This window comes from Gavia stellata, unplaced genomic scaffold (assembly GCF_030936135.1).
Source record: "Gavia stellata isolate bGavSte3 unplaced genomic scaffold, bGavSte3.hap2 HAP2_SCAFFOLD_34, whole genome shotgun sequence".
NCBI lineage: Eukaryota > Metazoa > Chordata > Aves > Gaviiformes > Gaviidae > Gavia > Gavia stellata.
In genome coordinates, this window is record NW_026776320.1 from 4,198,049 (window position 1) to 4,220,113 (window position 22,065).

A 22,065-nucleotide genomic window follows, 5' to 3' on the forward strand; every position below is an offset into this window, starting at 1 on the left:
CATTGCACAGATCACAAGAAAGGCAGGAGAGTTCCTGGAAGAACATTTCCCACTAGTGTGGGACGTGTCTGAACCGTTTGTTTAAAAAAAGCATGACCCAGAGGCTTGTAAGCAACATGTGGACAGAATGTAATTAATCAGGAGTGAAAACTAAGGTAGAATTCTTCTGCTCTCTCTCGTCTTCCACCTCAGAACAGCAATGGGAAGAGATCACTGCACTAGATGTCGTCGTGGTACTCCCCGTACTTTGCTGTGACAGGTTCCTCAAGATGAACTGCTGCACCACCCATTAAGGCAAATGCTGGGTACATTATGCCAGAGCAGTCCACCTCGCACTCATAAAGGCATTTCATACGGCCTGCGTCGTAGAACCCCACATTGCCTTTGTCACAGTCGAGGCAGATGCCCAAGCACGATGGCAGGGGAAGGATTCTGCTCGCTGGATCCTTGGGGGCAGCAGGTGTTGTGGGGATAAAGAACTTCTTCATGCCTAAAGTGACCAGTGTGAAAGGCTGTGGTGAGTCAAAGAAGGCATCTTCACTCCCACTGTCATGACCACTGTCTTGCTCGTACCTAGAACAGAAAAACAACCATTTGCTTTTGTCAAATTCTGAAGGGGGATCAGTGATGTGAACTGGAGAAAACATTTTTGTAAGACAAGAAACACCACATGGTCACCTGCAAAACCTTGTGGGGTAAAAATATACCTAAGCCAGGAGGGAAGACGCATTTAGTAGGTGGAGAACACTCACTTGGGCCACTTCAGACAATAAATAACAGCTAAACGCTAACGAGGACAAGACCACAGAAGGCTTTACTAAGGAGCGGATGTATCTAAATGTACTCATGCTAGGTAATCATTAATGAACCTACAGGTAGAGCAAATTAGTTAACTTGAAAAGTAATTTAGCGACTATGACTAATGATTACAGACAAGCTATGTTTAACTTCATTTACATAATGTTAAATGACACGAGTAAATACATTTAACATGACTGTTGTCCTATGAGTTTTCCTCACCACTGCTGTATTACGTTGTCTTTAAAATTCACAACACAAAAAGTAGTGGTTTAAGTTTTTGGTTTGGTGGTTTGGTTTTTTTTAAAGTGCTCTGCCTGGAGGTTTCCATGAACCCCTGTTTCCCAGCTGGTTACTGGGGAAAGTTTGTGGCCAGATTTGTTCAGTCTACATGCTTTTGCCCCCTACTTCTGTCACCAGATGAAGACACACTGGAGAAGCACACATTCTTCTGTGCCGACAATCCCTAGCTAGGTTTGCATTTTTGGGATGTCTGGGGGGAGATTGGATTTGTGTCAGCCAAAGTTTTCCAGGTATTTGTGTGGATAAGGAAAAAGAAATCAGGAAATCAGGATCTAATTTCTCACTTTGCAAAAAGCCTCCGTCTGGCTTTAAGCAGCTCAAGACACAGGCGTTCTTACACTTTCAGTATGTTACACAGGAGGAAGCTGATACATTTTTTACATTCCTGAAAAAGTTAAGAGTCCTCAGGAGATAGCTTCCCAGCCTGCAGTTCCTAGACACATCCAGGCTTACTACAACCATACTTCAGAGCTGAAATCTTTTTATTGGTTTGTCCACTGTACTTTGGCTTGGGATCAGTAGCACTCCAGTACCATATGCAAGTGTATAGCCTGGGATAAGCCAGTGACTTGGAATCCACCGTGACGCAAGCTACAGCAAAGATACACAGATACACACAGTGAACATTGTACCTCTGAATGGCTGCCAAACCTAGTATGCTAAGGAAATTAAGGCAGAGTCTTACTAGTGACAATTAAACATTGCTTCAATCTTGCAAGTGATGCTTTTTTTTTACCTTCTTGCTTTAACTGGCACATCTTGACATCTATAGGAACCTCCTTTCTTTCCCAAAAAGAATGAAAATAGGACTCTGGATAATTACAACACCTTTCTGCTAATAGCAGGGGATGAACAGGACAACCTGCTTACAGCATATCCTTCAAGCTACTTTCCACTAGTTAGGTTCACCTTGTGTACTAATTGCGACCAGACTCACTCTTAACTTATTTTTTCAAAAGCCATCTCCTTATATAAAACATGTATTGAGCAAGAGTCTGCAATTTACCTTGGGCTGGTCACATCATGGGTATTATGGAACAATTTCTGTATCTGGTTGCTAGAAACAACTCCCACTTTCACCAGGTATGAATAGGCTTCCACACGAAAAGCCCAGACGTGCTTCCCTTTGGCAATCCCGGTGTCGCCAATGATGTAATCCAGGGTTGTGTAGCATCCGACCTGCATGCGCTCAGATCCCAGCAGTAGAGGAAATCCAGCCCTGCTTTCCACAGAGGTTCTTCCTGGGTTCAGCAGGAGATGTTCACTGTTGTACCCACATTTGTCATCAAAAAGAAAACTGAAAACTGAAAAACAGTATCCAAAAAAATTTCCTCTTAGTTAAGTATTTGGCCTTCTGTGCTTATAAACTACATTTTAAGTCATGCTGGCATCAGAATTTCTCACTTTTAAAGGCTAAGGGAACGTCATGCAAGCTAAAACGGTCTCAGCACGCCACCTACTTAACCTGTTTGTTAACAGTGCTTCTAAACATTTACGCAACCGGTAACAGTAGAGTAGAAGTCTGGGAACTACTGGAAACCACCTACAGCTCTTAACACCGACAGACACAGATTCAACACCTTGTGGACAGAAGAAAACCCAATACCTGGAGCTGGAGGCGTACGCAAAATAACTTCTCGGCTCCAAGGGCTACAGATGGACCCTTTATATCCTCGAACTCTAAAGGCATAGGAGCTGTCATCATCAAGATCAGATATTACTTTGCTCTTGCTGCAAACTTTGATCTCCTGCCACGTCGCACTCTCCTCTTCTCCATTAAGCTTACGATACTCAAGAACATAGATATCAGCTGAGTCTGTCTTCCCAGGGCATTCCCAGCTGATCAGAGCTTTGTTGTACATTCTGCTCTGCTCTTCATTGATTTCTGGTATTTCTAGACCTGGAATGCCAGAGATTCAGGAGAAAAAAACCCTCAAATTTAGATATATGTTGTTTTAGAATTAACCATACAAGCCCTTTGTTGAGTGGCTATAGCACTTGGGGGGGGTGGGGGTGGGGGCAGAAATCTGACTCAATCCGTTAAAGAGTACAGATGAGGATGGTTCCATTCATGCACTTACATAAATCCCTTACTTTCTGTTTTTACTTCGAAAGTTGTATTATTTATTTTTGCTGGCAGCTAAAAAAGCATCTAAAAGCCTATTCTTTTCTGTCATGTTAACAAAAAGCTTCTAGGAAGACCTAGTATTACTTAACTACAATGTTTTGGAAGCCAATGTAAACTGGTACTGAATGCAACGGCATCTTAGCTTCTTTTTCAAAGCTGAAGCTAGCATTGCTGCCAGGTAATGCCTTGTGGATCACAGAGACAGAAGGGACAATGCAAGTCACAAGACTGAGTTCTGCAGCTGCAGCCCTGCATAAGTTTTGCCTCTTTCCAGAGAAGCCCTTCAAGTCGTAACTTGAGAAAGACCTGATGCTCTCGCAATTTACCATTGGAATGGAAGGACAAGTCACCAAGGATCTCTTCTTGCTTAGCTATGTCCACCACAAAGTCTTCAAAAGTAGTTTCAGCTGCTGGCCTGAAGCTCTTCAGAGATTCAGTAGCTTTTTGGATTCTGAAAGCACAGAAGCAAAGGGATGGCAGAACAGAGAAAAGGGAATTCACATGTGTGCATTCCTTAAACTAAAAATGCTAGGTTTTGCTTTATAAAAAGTGCTGTTTTCATGTACTTACTGATGTCTCCCAGAAATTTCTGTCTCTCTAGACAGAATTCAAATGCAAAATTTAAGGGCTTTTGTACAGCAGTGTAAAGGTATCAGTGTAAAGATAATGAAGAGGTAATCGTTCAGCTGGTAGAGCATTTTAACAATTTGGGGCATTATGTTCAAAGAACACAATAGATGTGAAGCGCTAATGGAGAACAGCTATTAAGATCAAAGACTTTAAAGCCAGAAGAGACCTGTTAGATTAACTTGCAAATACCCGATACAATCTCTGAGCAAAGGAATGTGTCAGTGAGCTGAATGGGCTACCCTTCCAGTGCAGTCCTACTGAACAAGGCCACGTGTTGTCACAGGACAGAGCCCCTCCTGACTGCTGTTTCTTAACGCACACTGTAATGTAGCAATTTCTACTGAACGGTACTGGGACCATCTCTGAGCCTTTGCAATACAAGGTACTGCATTCAGTACTTTGCTAGCAGGTGTCAAAAGAATATGACTGACCAGACATCCTGGAACAGTATCTGTACTTCAAACAGAAGATAATTAAGATACCTGTCATGAAGCTGTTTTGCTGTTTGAACAAAACAAGATGGATCAGTTTCTTTAAGCACCTCTTGAGCATATCCTACAAGGCCATTATTTTCCAGGAGCCCTTGATATTCCTCTGCTTGTGTTTGCAATTTTTCCAGCCTTAAATTCTTAGAAGTTTCAATTGCCCTAAGAGCTGCGGACTTCTTCTCTTCTAGGACATGAGATAATTTCTCAAAGCTCTGAGATGCTTCTTCTTTAGCTCGTTCACTGTTGCACTAGGAGGGAACAAAAGACATTTTAGACAGATTCCACAGCACTGTGGCTGTCTACAGAAACATACCTCAAGTTGTTCAAGGTATCACAGCAATCTAGTCATCCATTTGACTGACAAGACTAATGAGCTTTGTTATGCCCATCAGCACTGAAAATGTGATCAGCACTGCACCCAAGCTAGTGAGCGTTTACTGGATCAACACAGAGAACGAAGAGCAGGAAAGTATTCCTCTGATTATGTCTTGAGTTACGCATAGCATGTGTCTAAACAGCTCATGGAAAAGCACTGTGAAAACAGGTCAGTTTCTGAAGTCTTCATGCCCAAGAGCTAGGTGCTCCTCCACCTTCCCCAACCACACTGAGATGGGGGTCCAGCCCAGCTTCTCACATATGCCCTCAGAACTGTAGGGTCACCTCTAACTAGTGCCCTGGATAAAAGGAACTACAAAGCACAGAGACAATCTTTATCAAGATACAGGCAGGGCCAGGAGCTCCTGCAATTTCTGCCATTGTGTTTTTCAGCTTGTACGTGAGCTCCCAGCTCTGACTCTTCTGCAGGGAGATTTGACTCTTCATTCTGACTTTATTGCAACATCCTCAAGGCGGCAGCCAGCCAGTGTAAATTGTGAAGCACCGTTAATACACAAGAGCTGTAAGTCTAACCCACCTCTCTTTGATTAAGGTATCAAACAAGCTTTCTTTCAATTAAATTTACAGCAGCACCCAAAACTTAACTTCCCTCTGTATGTTGCCCATATTTCCAACACTGTCAGGATTAGGTCTTACCATTTGTGATTCAGGACTAACACAAACTGTTCAGAAATTGTTTTACTGGCTAACTGAAAAAAGCCAAAGGATTTGAAACACTTCAGTGAAAACAGTTTGAGTCTCTGCTGTGTCCCTGCAAGGGCTATCCCCAGCCAACACGGAAGACACTCTTACCTCTGTTTCTTTCAGCAGCAGATCCAGCTGTGTGATGTGAGCTTTCACCTGGCTCTCCTTACTGATGAGGTACTCAATATCTTTTGAAAGCTTCTCCTGTGAAAACAAAACAGCGAGCTAGCAGAAGAAGGGTATCCCACCCAAACCGACAACCAGCACAGGCAGGTCATCCAGCTAGCACTCGCTTTATCTAGTTACAAGGACAACAGCCTGCCACCAGTTATGAGCAGCAACCCTGCGGAGAATTGCTCAGTGACCCGCAATGACTGCACAGGGACATCAGGCCACTGATGTGGGCAGGACTGGGGGCACAGCCTCTAAGGACAAGAGGTAACAGCCTCTAAGGACAAGAGGTAACAGCCTCAGCTGGCTCAGTCTTCCCCAGCCACAAGTGCCACCTTCTCTTAGGCTAGGAACATGAGGCTTCAGGACGTTACTAAAACTTACAGAAAAGCCACGTTAGTTATTAACTCATTTGTAGTAAGATTTGCTAGAAGAATGAGTGGTTCAAAGCATGAACTTAGGAGTGTCTCTGCATTTCCTGACTTGCAAGAGTTAACAGCTGTACAGGAAAAGCCTTGCAAACAGGCAAGGAGGCCAAAGAGCACAAGGCAGGCTGGTCCGGTCTTCCCCCCCCCCCCCCTGCCCCCCCTTTTTTTTTTCTTGTGAGCAAGAGAGGAAGAAAAGGAAGAAGAGGAGGTAGAAGCAATCATTCTTTAACAACAAAGCAATGTTTGCAAGTCTTCCCTGTTGTACTGCGAATTAACAGCTATGCAACTTCAGAAACATACAAGGTCCCAACAGATACTTCCAATGCAAATTTTTCAGGAGTGCTTCTGAAGTATCAGCTAATCCAAGCCACAAGGACACTTACCTTAAAAAAGCTAGATTGTAAAGTATAAACTGCTTAAACCTTTTGCATTGGTCAGTACTGCTATACAGTTGGCTAAAACAAGGTGGAAGGACTTTTAAGAGGTTATGTTTCAAGCCTCATAGAAAATACAGTTTCTCAGAAGTGCGCTATGTCACACTAATATAGATATTAACAGATGTTGCACAACAGCATGCCTCATGACTGGTTCAGTGTCCTCTAAACACACATCCTGGCTTCCTGCCACAGGGAGTTTGCCCTTACACCAGAAGCTCAGTACTTTTCCCCTTCTTAAGGCCAGGTCCAACAATATTTACTTTTACCTTAAGGGTTTTGTAGGCAGTTCTCATGGTTGTTACTCTATGGTTTGCATGACATCCACCCAGTTTACAAAGATGACAAACAGGCCTTCTGCAGATTTCACAGTACATGTTTACCCTCTCCATTTCATGTTCTGGACACATCAAAATCTGAAAAAAAAAGAGAGCAGAGAGAATGCAGGTGTACTTCCAAAAACTGAGGTGGCCAACAAACCATCAAAACACTAAATCACCCCACAGCAGCATCTGATTTCATCAGTGGATTCTTTATATTCAGTTTATCTTCCACCTTTTATATTTGTCTATGCCAGTGAAAGCCAGCAGATGAACACACACAGTTTCACGAGGTTCACAGTGAGTAAACCTGTAGCGATGTCTGTGTACACATCATGTAGCCTCCATACTGCAATCAACCATTTTGCTAATCCCTGAAGTTGTTTGCGTGCCTCAAGCTCCCTACACTCCTGTTCAGAGCTGTAAATGCAATATATAACACAGCCACGCTGTCAAATTCAACTGTGTCCATGCCAGCATCTCTTGAAACAACTACGAACTGTCTTAAGGCAGGAGTTGACATAATACTGTAATGATTTAAATTTAAGCTAGACTCTGATCAGCCACATAGCCATTGCTCTTGGAGCAACAGATGAAATGCAGCCACACCCCCAGTCACAGTCATTTTAAAGATAAAAGGCTCCAGTGTTTCATTTTTTCTGTCTGACTCCAATTACAAGTTGTTCATGCTGAGCGTTAATTCCAGTAGCAGCTTAAACAGCATTGTGAAAAAGCTGGTGTTTGCTAAAAGTAATCTTTCAAAAATTGAACACGTTGAAGTAACTGCTCGAAGAGGCAAAAAAAGTGCTGCTCAACTCCAAGCGCAAGCAACAGATAAAACCGTCTAAAAGGGGGTGGGTGGGGGTGGGTGGGTGTGCTTGTGCACATGTGTGCGTGTGTGTTTTAAAAAAAAAGAAATGCTTTGCCTCGTTCCAGAGCACTGAAAGACATTTGGGTCCATCTACTCCATGTTACCAAAGAGAAGCTCTTGAGAAAGCTTTTCAGTGTCATGTCAAGGAGGAGAACACGACATCAGTGCCAACAGTCAAGCTTTAAAAGCATCATCTTTTAACACTCGCACGCACATACAAGAAAGGACAGGAAAGGGCTCAAAAATAGAAGTGAGTAGCATAAATATGGACACACTAAGCTAAAATTGCAAACCATCTCTGAAACCAACTCTCAAGCCCCAAATGTTATCTTAGTCTATGGTGAAAAGCCCAAAGACACCAGTCTCGCTAGCACCTTGGTACATAAGACTGTCATTCAGCAGAATATGCAATAAGCTATCCCATTGTCATTGACTGCTGGATTCGGGGGGAGGTGCGAGGAGGGAAGGAAACTTTCAGGAAAATCATCTGTGCAGGCAGACATGTTCAAAACTGCAGTCATGCTGTCAGCAAGAACAAAAGCTTATGGTTCACTCAATGAATAACAGCAATAGTCAAAAAAGGAACAACGGTCCCAAAAAGCAACTACCATTGCACAGATATGTCTGAAGCTATATGCAAATGCTGCAACCCAAATTCTGTAAGATACGGGATACTTACCTTGGGTCTGAAGTTGGTGGTTGGTCCTACATGTTTATGTTGGGCTTTCACAGTTCCCCAAGGATGGTGTATTTTGAAACATTCGTTGCAATAGCTTGCCCTGCAGTCCATGCAGCTCTTTGTGGCCTCTTGAGGTGGAGGTTTGCAGAAATCGCACATAATAGCAACGGCTGCCCTGGCTGCCTGTCTGTATCTTTCCACAATGGTTTCCAAAGTAAAGTTGCGAAATAAGCCATTGATGCCACGTTCTCCGAGATCAGTATCCCGCTGGCAACCCGGACAAGGAAACAGACTCGATCTAGGAGTCAGTGAGTTACGTTTTCTGCCTGTGTAGACACCAAATCCTGATTTAGGAGGAGTGTAAACAGAAGAGGTTTAGATTTTAAAGGGAGAAGCACAGGAATTTATGAACCAATTTCAAACTATCGTAGCGCATCATCCAAACCAGTACAATACCAATTCATATGCACTCTGCCAAGCCAAAGAGAATACATTTGCCATGACAAGGTAGTGTAATGTCTGAGTTCAGGGGGCATTACAAACTACTACTCTAAAACTTAATTCTACGGTAAGGTTAATTTAGCTATTCCAATCCTATCTTCTTCGTCTAGTTTTGCATGCACTCAAGCCGCAGCCTTTCAAAAGACTAAACACAAAACCTTCCGGAAACCAGTTGGTTTTAGGCTAACTGGCTGCCCACATAGAGAGCAACAGCTTCGTAACACGCTGAAGTGTAAGATGTCTATTCCCAGAGTGAGACTGGTTATTCCCAGACAAATATAGCCAACTTGGAGCTCCCTGAAGTTTGCTTTGGCCGAGTCAAACTTACCTGGCTTACCCCAAGAGGCATCATAAAAATCTAAAGAGGAAAACAAGAGAACTAGATATCACCAGTACGAAATCTCAGCCAAATCATTCAGTCCAAATACGTAGAGGCTGACTTGGCCCTTGCTGAACGGCCTTGATAAAGGAGGGCTGCTAAGTAAGCCCCGCACACCAAAGGGGATGCTGAGACGGTTATGTCTGAGAGATTCCTCTACCTTGAACTGGGGAACCACAGATCTGCATGGTTACACAAGGGTACAGCTTATCTCTTTTCATTTCAAAAGGGGACAGTAGAGAAGCTGCACTCCTACGAAACAGCTATGCACAAATTTCCCCTCTTCTCCAAAATAAAGTGATCCAAGGCTCAAGTCAAGTCGCAAGCCTAGGGATTCTTTGGAGCCTGTTCCAGGGGATGGCTCACACAGACCCAAAAACTATTTACAGGGTAACATTCTTGAGGCTATCAAACAGAGAGTGCATCCCCATGTCTCACTCATGAACCCACAGGGCACAACTATCAAAATTAGTCCTTTATGTATTACTGAAGCAGGTTAAGCCAGTGTTTAGGCTTAACATGTATCCTCTCAGCCTCCCCTTACAAAGAAATAAAAAACCATTCTCTCGAGCTGGAGCATGGTTTTAAGATCCCCTTGAGATGACTGCATGTTGGTATAACTAATTTGTAAATAGAGAGAGGTATGACTTCAAGCTGAATTCTTAGTGTTGAAATTGGTTCTTCTTCAGAAAGTGAAATTTGGTCCCATCTGTATTTAGTGAGGATCTTCCCATCAGAAATGTTGATGCTTCATTTCTTTTTGAAGTGTCCTTTGATGCTATCCAAAAGACACTTGCCTTGTGTCACTCTTCTGTGGGTGCTTCACCCAACAATCCAAAACCTCCCTACCTCTCACGCCCTTTCCAGTCTCTTTAAAAAAACAAACCAACACTCCTGTAAGAAACTAGTTCCTTTAAAAATCTTCAAAATGTACCCCATGGTAGTTATGCATCACTATCAGCTAAGAAGCCACAACCAGAGCATGAATAAATGTCAGTCTCAAACTCGGCTGGTCTCATGCTTTTCTGTAGGTTCTGAGCAGAACAGCTAGACTGCATTAACAGAACAGTATGGGTGACATCTAGTAGCATCTAAATGTCAGGTTCCCAAGGGAGCTCTGCCTCCTCTGTGCACAGCGTGGACGGTGCCACAGCACTGCCTGCGCACCCCATCATGCTAGATCACTATTTCTACTGCCCGACAGAGAGCAAGCTGGAGGGCAGCTTTCCACGGAAGATTAAGGATTACCTCCTTACTTACACTGCTGAAAGCAGCATGGGGGGCCTGGTCCCCACGCACAGCCTGTCTGATACTCCCACACTTGGCAAGCCACAGTTCTCACAAGGAGGCCAGGTCACCCACGGTGCGCCCACCACTCCTTAGGCACCCAACCTGGTGCCCTGATGTCCACGTTGTAAAACCACGTAGTGGACAGCTGCAGCGGAAACCGGTGACCGCTTCAGTCCATGCATACAATGCCGTGACAGAACATCATGCTTACTGAGGAAAAAAGGGACTAGACTTGGATTTGGGAGATGGCAGTCACCAGTGGGCTCTCTTCATTCAAACTTCACATAACGCTGCAGGTAGAGAGAGCTGAGAAAGCAGCTGAAATGTATGCAGAGCTAAACAGTGATTGTGGGGCTGTGCACCCCATATCCAGAAAACAGGACTGTAATGAAGACAACTAGCTATTTCGTTTGGGGATTCCCTCAAATGATGCAAGCCTCAACCTGCCAAGCTACAGCAAACACAGCATTTGCTTATCAAACTGATCCTGAAAGAGTACCAGTACTAACAACTCAAGAGTTGTTTAAAAGAAGTGGGTGAAATAAAATATTTGAGCTTTGAAAACTGGGAAGGGGATGATGAACGTTAGTAACATACGAAATACAAGACACAGCTTTAGGGTTTGTCTTGTGGGCGACTCTTCCAGATCACTGCGGACTGCGGTTTTAAAGTGGACAGTTACGTCAGAAGGAAGCCTAAAAGCCAAGATGAGGTTTCTTTCAAGAAGTACTTTCGAAGTATCTGTGTAAAAGAACAACTCATCTGTGGATTACACAACAGCTGTAAGAATCTTTCTAGTGTGACATCACAAAGAGCATGAGGAGTGCTCCTTAAAGCTTCCAGAGCAGACCACACTGGAAGAGGCGGTTAGCGCAGTCTTCTTACAGTCATCTGTCTCCCAATTCTGCAACCGTGCAATAACCATCATCTATGGAAAATGATTTATTGTAAGCGTAATGAATTGGGTAGGACAAACCCATCATTTGCAAAGTCTGCAGAGGCTCAGAAGGAAGTCGAACTACTCAATTTAGGCTGGCCGAAACCTGAGAGAACCACCTCAACAGTACCGCTGACAGGCAATAAAACTGCTGAAATCTACACCTCAACAGCGACGCTATTGAACATGATGCTACTGCATCTCAATGTAACTGAAATACAGGAATAAACAAATACAATGGTTACAAAGATTTACAGGATGCCACAAAGACTGATCTATTATATATGAAATAGAGTGCACTGTCCTTAAAAATATTCCCATTGTTCTTGCCACAGAATGAACAAGACTCACACTATCCCTAAGTCATCTCTTTAACTGCATCAGGAGTACCGGGAAGACATTTTACCAATGCAGACGCAATTCGGCTCAAGTCAGTCGAACACATAAAATAAGGAAAACACGCAAAAATTCCGATACGTACCTGATCTACTAATCCTGTCCATGCTGGAAGAAGAGCTTTGAATTTGAGGGCTACTCTGATTAGAGGATTCAGAGCCTCCATCAGCGAAAGAGTCTTCAAATGCAGAGAGTATTTCTTTCACACATTTGTGACAGACATTGTGCTGGCAAGGAAGGATCAGTGGATGGGTAAATAATTCCTTGCATGCTGGGCAGATGAGCTCTCTTTCGATACCCTTAATGGTAACCTTCATGACAGAAAGAGGGAAAAACAAGTGTAAGTGCAGAAAACGTGAGCCAGCAAGACTTACTGCACAGCTGTATGTCTGTATGTCACAAAAGCCCAGCTCTCTAGAATAATCGTTCTATTCTAGAATCGCACATTCTAGCTGGTTTGAGGCATTCCGCTGGTTAACGCTGCAAACAAATCTCAATTAACATTTATGAAAGCACTGACAACATTCATTGGTTTAGACAGGTACACTCTTCGCTGGGTAAAAAACTGGCTGGATGGCCGAGCCCAGAGAGTTGTAGTGAATGGGGTGAAATCCAGCTGGCGGCCGGTCACAAGCGGAGTCCCCCAGGGCTCAGTTTTGGGACCGGTCTTGTTTAATGTCTTCATTGATGATCTGGATGAGGGGATAGAGTGCTCCCTCAGCAAGTTTGCAGACGACACCAAGTTGGGAGGGAGTGTTGATCTGCTTGAGGGTAGGAAGGCTCTGCAGAGGGATCTGGACAGGCTGGATCGATGGGCTGAGGCCAACCGGATGAAGTTCAATAAGGCCAAGTGCCGGGTTCTACACTTTGGCCACAACAACCCCAGGCAACGCTACAGGCTTGGGGACGAGTGGCTGGAAAGCTCCCCCGCAGAAAAGGACCTGGGGGTGTTGATCGACAGCCGGCTGAATATGAGCCAGCAGTGTGCCCAGGTGGCCAAGAAGGCCAACGGCATCCTGGCTTGTATCAGAAATGGTGTGGCCAGCAGGAGCAGGGAGGTGATCATGCCTCTGTACTCGGCGCTGGTGAGGCCGCACCTCGAATACTGTGTTCAGTTTTGGGCCCCTCACTACAAGAAAGACATTGAGGTGCTGGAGCGTGTCCAGAGAAGGGCGACGAAGCTGGTGAGGGGTCTGGAACACAAGTCTTATGAGGAGCGGCTGAGGGAGCTGGGGTTGTTTAGCCTGGAGAAGAGGAGGCTGAGGGGAGACCTTATCGCTCTCTACAACTACCTGAAAGGGGGTTGCAGAGAGGTGGGTGTTGGTCTCTTCTCCCAAGTGACTAGTGACAGGACTAGAGGAAATGGCCTCAAGCTGCGCCAGGGGAGGTTCAGGCTAGATATTAGGAAAAAGTTCTTTACTGAGAGAGTAGTGAAACATTGGAATAGGCTGCCCAGGGAGGTGGTAGAGTCACCCTCCCTGGAGGTATTCAAGGAGCGTGTGGATGTGGCATTGTGGGATGTAGCTTGATGGGCATGGTGCTATGTGGTGTTGGGTGGGTTGGTTTTTGGTGTGTTGTGCCTTGTTGTTGTTGTGTGGTGGTTGGCTTGCGTGGGTTGGTTGGTTTTTTTTTTTGTTTTTTTTGTTTTTTTTTTTTTTCAGGTTGGACTTGATGATCTTACAGGTCTTTTCCAACCGTAGTGATTCTGTGATTCTGTGATTCTGTGAAATGAACACCGCCACTAGGCAAACTCGGTTCATCTTTAGGTCATGTCTGCCTTGCAGGGGAGGAAAGGAGAGGAGGGGAGTAGTCTTAATTCCACTCAAGGACCTAGTGAAACGAAAGCAACCATACTTCTTAACAATAGGAATCCATATGTTTAACTCAGCTCGCTCGCTCGCTTTTCAAGAAGGGGGGGTGGGGGAGGGAGAAAAAAGAAATTAAGTGTCAGACTGGTTAAACAACAGGCTTTCCCACCGTGTAATCCACATTTAAGCACTGGAACTGCCTTGACTTCGTTAGGCTAATAGTTCCAGTCCGGAACATTATCTGTTTGTTTATTTATTTCCTGCACAAAGAGGCGCCCGTGGATCTGTGCAGCTCTTCAGTAATTTAATGACCCCACAGCCATCTGGCACTGCGCTCCGAGGCCGGAGTATCTGCCGGGAGAGCCAACGGCAACCGAAACCCAGCGAAGCATCAAGTGGCGGGCGCGGACACCGGCTGCCCAGCGCCCGCTCGTCCCCTCTCGGGTGGGTTTTCACCGTCCAGCCCGCCGCCAGACCAGACCGACTTTATTTATGCGGTTCCCCCGCCAGCACCGAGCCCCGTCTGAAGATCTAGGGGCCAGCCCTGCCCGCCGCCCCAGCACCTCGGGCTGCCGCCGGTGCCGCTCCCAGCCGGGCAGGGACGAGGCTGCCGGCGCACACCGCGGGGGGCAAACATCCCCCAATCCACCGCCCCCCCCGCCCCCCCGCAGCACAGGGCGCAACAGCGGAGGGGACGACAAACCCCGACCCGGCGGCCGCGTCCCCAGGCTCCCCCCGGGCACCAGGGGCGCGGCGCCGGGGCGGCCACGCCCGCAGCGGCAGCGGCCACGCCCGTGATGTTTCTGCACGCCTGGTGTTACAAAGAACTAGAGAACACATGTAAAGATGTTATTTCACATCTACTTTAGAAACCACCTTCATAAAAATACAAAACACTGTGCTTGAAATGATTCTGATAATGCCAGTAATGCACAGTCTGTATATTCAAACTGAAACATGTTACTTAACCGAGGTGGGGGGAGAATGGACTGGTAAGGACGTGAGTTGTCAGCCTTCCAACTATGTTTTGAGTAATAATTTGCAAGCTTGTGAATAACTCTATTACCCCTTAACCACCTCCGCCATCCCCAAACTTCCCGATGTTACAGGCAGGCTTTAAAGGATGTAGCTCTTCCTAAGCCCTTGTCTACATTGGCACACTACCCATCGCTGACATCGGATGTGGTTTATTTGGGACCAAAATAAACTATCAGCCGCAGACCAGAACAAAGCCCCTTTGGCTCTGCTGCCACCTTTGAAACAGTGTGAAGAAATTGGTCTTTGGTGGCACAGCAAGGCAAACCATTCTGCACTTCATGCCAGAGGTGTAGATGCCAGCAGAGGTGGGTGTTGATAGCGTGGACAAACCTAGAGCACACATTTTCCTCCTGTTGTCCCACAGCCTAAATAGCTGTTTTGGAAACTGCCTGTTAGTTACTAGAATGTGATTGAGGAGAACTTCATGGATACATTACGTAACTTTTTACACACACACGCGCACACATGCACGCATGTGTCTATATCCACATCTGTAAGTGTATATGCTGTGAGGTTACAGGTTGAGAGCTTTAGGAAAAAGAGTAGTAAACTGCTGCGTACAGAAGAATGTTTGATTTGGGGCGAGAATTTTATCTAAAAATGTCTTTTACCCTTTAGGATGGTGCCAGAAGTTGCTGCAGTAGGAAGAAAAGGTGTCTATAACCACCTCTGTGATCTGTGGGCATCTGGAATAACTGCTATAGAGCTTGCTGAGCTTCAGTCTCCATCCAATGTTTGACCTACATCCAGTGAGGTTAGCAAGGGGTTAAAGTGCGGTGTGTAAGTACAGCTCCCCAAATCATCCACCTGGAGTAGTGGCTACATGGGTGCTTGTGGTGTTTGGGGGTACTGCAAGGGTAGTGGGTTGTAAGTGTTCTGGATGTACGTGATAGAAATTGAGACAACTCCTTTTGCTGCATAAATGCATCATGTTGTCCTGGTAGCATCTCTTAAACGGATGGACTTCTTCCTGCCAACTAAACAATGTCTTCAAAATTCATGTCAGATATGTACTGCCATGTAACCCACAGAAATACTGTTGGATTTTTTAGAGCGCTTCTGCTAATGATGGAAAGCAACTTCCAGCCTCCTGAATTAAAGGACAAAATGAAATGGCAAGTACTTTTCTGTTTCAGTAGATAATGATCATGTAGTTCACTGGGCAATTGATTCTCACGACTACCACTTCCTTTTACAGGTCCAATAGTTTCCATCATTCTGTGAAAATGGTACTTAGGAAAAAATCCTAAAAAAGGACCGACAGCTGAAAAGTTACTACAGGTATAAATTTATGTATGGGATTTTTTTTAAGTTCTAAAATTAAAATATGCTTAATATGAGTGGTTGGAATTTTAATCTGTGTTTTTCCTTCTGTCTTTCAGCATCCTTTTTGTTACCCAGCCATTAAATCCAAGTCTTGCTATTGAACTTTTGGATAAAATGAATAATTCTGAGCATTCCACTTACCGTGATTTTGATGACGATGATCCTGAGGTGGGAATACATTTTAATCACAGACTCAGATTAAGTTTTCGTTTGCCGACAAAACTAAATGCTTATGATTTCTTGAGCCACAGAATGTTTTGTGATCTGGGAACAGGCTCAAGGGTTGCTTTTACTTTTGGTTGTGCTGCTCTGTCACACGTACAGGCCCTTAGCAAAACTCATTATATTTGGGGGAGAGACACTCAAAGAGAAAGAGATGAAAACACTTTAAAATTTTGTTTGCGGTTGTCCTTCAACAATTTTGCAGCAGTTTGTGTGGACTGCTTCTCCAGTCCCGAGTTCTGGCGTGCATTCTGCTTTCTGTTTCTTTGTGGAATTATGTTTCCATTCGTCTGCAAAGCAAGCATTCATAAAAATCGTGTTCTACCTCTGCAGAACTTGTTCTTTTGTTCCTCATTTGCTTTCTTATGAGAAGGAGAGAACGATCCTGTAGTTGTTTTTGTCAAGCAGTTTGGTATGTGTTTCTTGCAGATTCTATTTTCTATCTTGGAATACTCTGAAACTCCATTTCACCTACGGTTTTGTCAAAGACAAAGTTTCTGACTTTCTGCTTTAACAGCTGGGAAGAAACAGCACGCTTATGGAAGGTGATAAGCGGTGCAGGACTGAAGTGTTTCATAAACAAGAGAAAACAGATATTCTGTTACTGCATCCTGTCTTCATACTTAACTGTATGTTAGTGAAGACTTTCCAACTATCAATACCGTTAAACTGAGAGGCCAAAAAGGAAATGTTATCTGAGCAAAGACAAATGCCGGCCAGCATTGTCTTTACTTGCTCAAATCCAGTGTTTTAAAAACCCTTGTCTTGAAGTTAAAGACACTCTACAGATAAAATGTCTCCAAATAATTCTAACTTTCATGTACTAAAAAGTACATGCAATCTTTATTTTTAGCTTCCGCTTGATTTCTGTCTGTCTTTGTTGCTATTATGCTAAAGAAACCTGCTAAAAACCAGGTACACAATACTGGCTTTAAAGTGAATATATTTTGGAATTGAAGTATTTTATTGTTCACTTCTAGCCTCTGGTAGTGCCTCAGAGGATTCATTTGACAAGTAGAAATGGGAGAGGAGAAAAGACACGCTCTGAAATAAACTGTAAGCATGTGTACTATGACAACATTAACTATTCTTAAAATAATCATTGATATTCACTTATTTCAACTCGTATTCTGCATAGCTGACGTATATAGAAACAGTTTTAGTGATATTCAGGAAAAGAAAAACTTATGCTGTTTCACTTACGGATATAGTTTCTAGATGACTATGCAAAAGAAACATTAGTGTAAAACATTTGAATACCCCTTGTGGGAAGGCAGGATGCGGGCCCCTGGGGTGGTCCTGTGTAGGGCAGGATGTGGCCCCCTGGGGTGGTCCTGTGCAGCTGATGGATCAGAGCTTGTTCTGAGAGAGACAAAGACGGGCCTGTGGAAAATTACAAGCGAAGCAATAAATAAGGGCTACGTGGCAAGGACTGGGCGTCCTTGAGAAGTGAGGATGTAGATAACAAGAAGTTATGATCAAAGTAGAACTGAGTTATACAGCTGCTCAAACTGCAAGTAGAAGATCATAAACAAAAGTAACTTTTAGGCTTAAACTGCAAGTAGACGTATGTTTTAGGCTCAGCCAATTAGGATCTAACAAGTAGGTGCTTATTAGGTCTAACGGTATAAATATGTGTTGCTTGAATAATAAAGGTGGACTATGCTTTATCACTCATATTGAGTCGGACGCATCTGTTCCTTCAGCCGCGAACCGTCGGTCAACTCCTGGCTTCGGGAAACTCCCGACATCTGGCGCCCGAACAGGGACCGGCAAAGGGTGGCTGAAGCAGAGGGACACCGGTTTGCAGCGACCGGGGGGTCAAGAGCGACTTATGACTGCTTTTACGGTCGGTGCGTCGTCTCCGAAGACCTGAGCTACTAGCTAGTTCGCCATTTCTGCGAGGGCTACAGGGGGAAAGGCTGCTTGCTGTTTGCAGGGTAAGGTACATATTGCTTTTATTTGCCATAGTGCAGGATTTGCCATAGTGCAGGATGTGCCATAGTGCAGGATTTGCCATAGTGCAGGATTTGCCGTAGTGCAGGATTTGCCATAGTGCAGGATAACCGTTGCCGTAGTGCAGGATAACTGGTTATGGAGTATGAAGTAGCCCTAGATTTCTTACAGCACTTTTTAGAAAAGCGGGGAGTAGAGTGTAAGCTGGTTTAATTGTTCTTGGGCGGGAGAAGTCGTGTTTTACTGCAACAGACTCATTATTTGAAGTAACAGCATGGAGGAATCTGGGCGATGTGCTGTGGGATCTTGTGATAGATGAGGATAAGATAGCAAAGAAGTTAATGAAACCATGGAGAGATATGATAAATGCTATAAAACGATATCAGGTTGAGCGGAATGTTGCAGCCGTAGCCACGGAAAAGCTGGGAGGAGCGAGGGAGATGACTCCCGGGGAAAGCGGCGAGAGCTCTTTGTTTTTTAACAACAGCAAAGTTCCCGGGCCACCTTGCTGGGGACCAGTCCCAGTAACCGGGGACTCATCACAGGGAGAAGGGTGGACTGGAGAAAGATAATGGGAGAGGCAATAGAGGAGGACAGATGTTAGAAAAAATGAGTAGAGTACCAATGGGGAATCAGGCTCTATTAGTAGAAGCAGTGCGGGAGTTAGGGAAAGACATCATACAGGCACAGAGGCAAGCCTTTGCCGCCCTAGCCCCGCTGCGAACAGAAGACAAACGGTTTCGAACTCCATCTCGTCGGGGAAATCAGTGCTTCCGCTGTGGCAGAGAGGGTCATCATCGTCGTGATTGCCGAGTGGATCAAGTATGGTGTGAACGCTGCAAATCTTCAAACCACGATACCAGGGCTTGCCGATGATCGGGAAACGGCAAGCCGAGCGCGCAGGGTCGCCGCGCTACGACAACAGTGGTGGCCCCAACACAGGTAGAGACCCAACTGCAACCGATGGCTGCGTCTCCTCACAACCCACTTCTGACAGTACCCTACGACCCGCCACAAGGAGGAGCCTCGGACTGGATCTGGCAACAGTAGTGGAATGTACGCAGTGCATTCCGGCGAAGTGGACAAGAGCGGTGATAGAGACATCGGACAACAGAAATAATCATGAAGATCCTGTGGAGTCTCACGCTAATCCTAATCTGGACTGATGTCCTGGACGGGTTACCAAGGGCAGCGTTTAACATAAAACAGAATGTATGGGTGTCCCTGGCCAGAGAATTGAATACTACGACCTTTTGTGCGAGTCTGGCGTCCCCTAGTGTGCCTTTCATCACTTGCCTAGTGGGAGTGCCATTGAATGACTCGGACTGGGGAACAGTAAATCAAACTGTTAATGAAATGAATGCTTGGTTGAATAAATCTGGTCGGGGAATTTTTGGGGGGTCTGCAAATACTCGGTGTGGTTTTCACTAAACGGATGGCTCAAACGACTGTTACAAAGTCTTTTTATGCTTTTAATAATCGTAGTAGTAGTAATAATATCATGTTTAAGCTGTGTTATGTCATGTCTTCGCCAGCTAGTGGAAAAAAGTTTTGGTCAAGCTCTCCTCATACAAAAAGAAAAAGGGGGAATTGTGGGAAGGCAGGATGCGGGCCCCTGGGGTGGTCCTGTGTAGGGCAGGATGCGGGCCCCTGGGGTGGTCCTGTGCAGCTGATGGATCAGAGCTTGTTCTGAGAGAGACAAAGACGGGCCTGTGGAAAATTACAAGCGAAGCAATAAATAAGGGCTACGTGGCAAGGACTGGGCGTCCTTGAGAAGTGAGGATGTAGATAACAAGAAGTTATGATCAAAGTAGAAGGGAGTTATACAGCTGCTCAAACTGCAAGTAGAAGAACATAAACAAAAGTAACTTTTAGGCTTAAACTGCAAGTAGACGTATGTTTTAGGCTCAGCCAATTAGGATCTAACAAGTAGGTGCGTATTAGGTCTAAAAGTATAAATATGTGTTGCTTGAATAATAAAGACGAACTATGCTTTATCACTCATATTGAGTCGGACACATCTGTTCCTTCAGCCGCGAACCGTCGGTCAACTCCTGGCATCGTGGAACTCCCGACAACCCCTTTTGTCAGCACTTCAGCAAATGTCACTATTGCTTCATCTTAACAGAACAGGACGCAACCTGAGCTCTTCTGAGCTCTTCTGAGAGCTGTTTGGTATCCCACTGGTATCCCACTGGTATCCCTGCCACTGCAGCAGGGATATTCGGAGTGATGCCAGATTGTGCTAGGTAGCAGAATGGCAGAGGAAGATTTTTCTGCCTTAAATTAGTCTGTTGTTGTGGTTTTTGCTTTTGAACTGAAACAGTCCTTTAGAAACCAGGAAAGGAGGTGGTTGATCGCTGGCCATTAAAAGCAGACTCCATCCCCCAAACTGTGGTCATTCTTTTGCTTGAATTAAATCAGAGCAATCCTTGGAGCTTTAGTTGTCTTTTCTGAAGCTAAAATTGTGGGAAGGAGTGTTAAAGAGCGTCTGCCAAAGAGCTTTCCTAGAAGATGCGATAAGCTCTCTCCAAACTTCATTCACGGCTCTTTAGTGCTATTGAATCGCCCCAAAGAACGTGTTTTCTCTAAATTACATCTGTATTGGTGCTCTAAAGAGGGCACTTGACGGCCTTGTTTGCTGAATGGTTTTCCTCATCCTTCCTAATGAGCGGGTGGGGCAAGTGGCGATCCTGCTGCCTTTGTGACAGAAGAGTACTTTCTGTGCCCCTTAGTTTCCAGCAGGCACAAGTTGGGGGTGTGCCTGTGTCAGAAGTTTCCATCAGTGGGGCTGTGATGCACTCATTAAACTGGATTTGCCTTTTTGGTTAGCCTTTGGAGCTGAATTGGGTCTAATTACAGTCCAACTTCGATTCTTGTTTTCCTTTTCTCCTCTGTAGTTGGTCAAGTAAAATTTGGTCCACCCTTGAGGAAAGAGACGGAGCCACATCGTGAGTTTGTGAGTTACAAGCAGCGTGGGCTATGCTCTGCACATTATTCCCTGCAAATGTCTGTGGAGGAGGAGAAATCCAAGATGTGTAGCATACCTCCTTAGTGCTACTGAAGTTGGTAGTGATTTTTCTGACAAGTAACATATTGGTCCTGGATCTTTTGGTGCCATTGCACTATATGCAGCAAGACCCCTTATTTGTGGGCTCTGCCAGGTGTGATGTATGTGCTAAGCAACAGCCCTTGGTCTTGTGGGTTTCCCCTATGCTTTATACCTCATTGCCAAGTATATCATTCCCTTTAATTATAGAGTTATTTTTTTAATTGTAGAATTACTGTGCATATTCGAATGTTTCTCTCCCTTGTCCTTGTATTGACACTTGAGCCACGCCGAGTCTGGCAGTTGATGTATTCTGTGAAGGTGTGTTGCCAATGTTTTCATCCTACGGACCTGTCAGTACAAGGGGTGTGAGAACTCAAGCAGTGAGGGAAAAGGTGTCTGTGCTGCCTCACGCACACGATTGCAGCAGCTTCCTCTCTTCTGTGGAGACTGTTGCTTTCCACACTTGTGCACTTGGGCAGTTTCTTCACATTCCTGGATAAAAAAGACACTCCTTTGCTTCCTTACTGCAGACTTCTGTGTTCTCTTTGTTTTTCTAAGGCAGGTGTTGAGGTGAAAAAGTTGGCTTAGTGCATAGGTGGGAGGGACATTGGCTTTGCTCTGAGTTGGTTTTGGGAAGGGTGTGTAGCTGGGAATGTAATTCCTCTTCTGAAGGCTACAAACTACACGTGAGTGGGATTTCTGGCGTAGGTTTCCTTGTACTGCTCTGTCGTTGTACTAAAATCTCCTTCCCGGTGCCTTGTCCTTTGGTAGTGGGTCAGCTGGCTCTGGGTGTATGAGTTTGTACGTGATCTTGCTCTTCCTCAGCAATG

General features: G+C 44.9%; 1 protein-coding gene across 3 annotated transcripts; it reads right to left on the reverse strand.

Moving 5' to 3' along the window:
* Positions 1–218: 218 nt before the first annotated feature.
* LOC132320904 (E3 ubiquitin-protein ligase TRIM36-like) lies at positions 219–12,135 on the reverse strand. 3 transcript variants are annotated; one of them, XM_059834539.1, is made up of 10 exons: positions 11,901–12,132; positions 10,097–10,114; positions 8,331–8,656; positions 6,730–6,876; positions 5,536–5,631; positions 4,342–4,595; positions 3,556–3,680; positions 2,708–3,001; positions 2,108–2,405; positions 219–573 (listed from the first exon to the last, which is right to left on the reverse strand). In XM_059834539.1, exons 1-10 carry the CDS (start codon positions 11,938–11,940, stop codon positions 219–221), a joined length of 1,953 nt encoding a protein of 650 aa, XP_059690522.1. In that variant the 5' UTR covers positions 11,941–12,132. The 3 variants fall into 3 exon arrangements, with proteins under 3 accessions (XP_059690522.1, XP_059690523.1, XP_059690524.1); XM_059834540.1 differs by lacking the exon at positions 10,097–10,114 and adding an exon at positions 10,060–10,069 and having other exon boundaries at positions 11,899–12,132; XM_059834541.1 differs by lacking the exon at positions 10,097–10,114 and having other exon boundaries at positions 8,331–8,674; positions 11,919–12,135.
* Between the last annotated feature and the right edge of the window lie 9,930 nt (positions 12,136–22,065).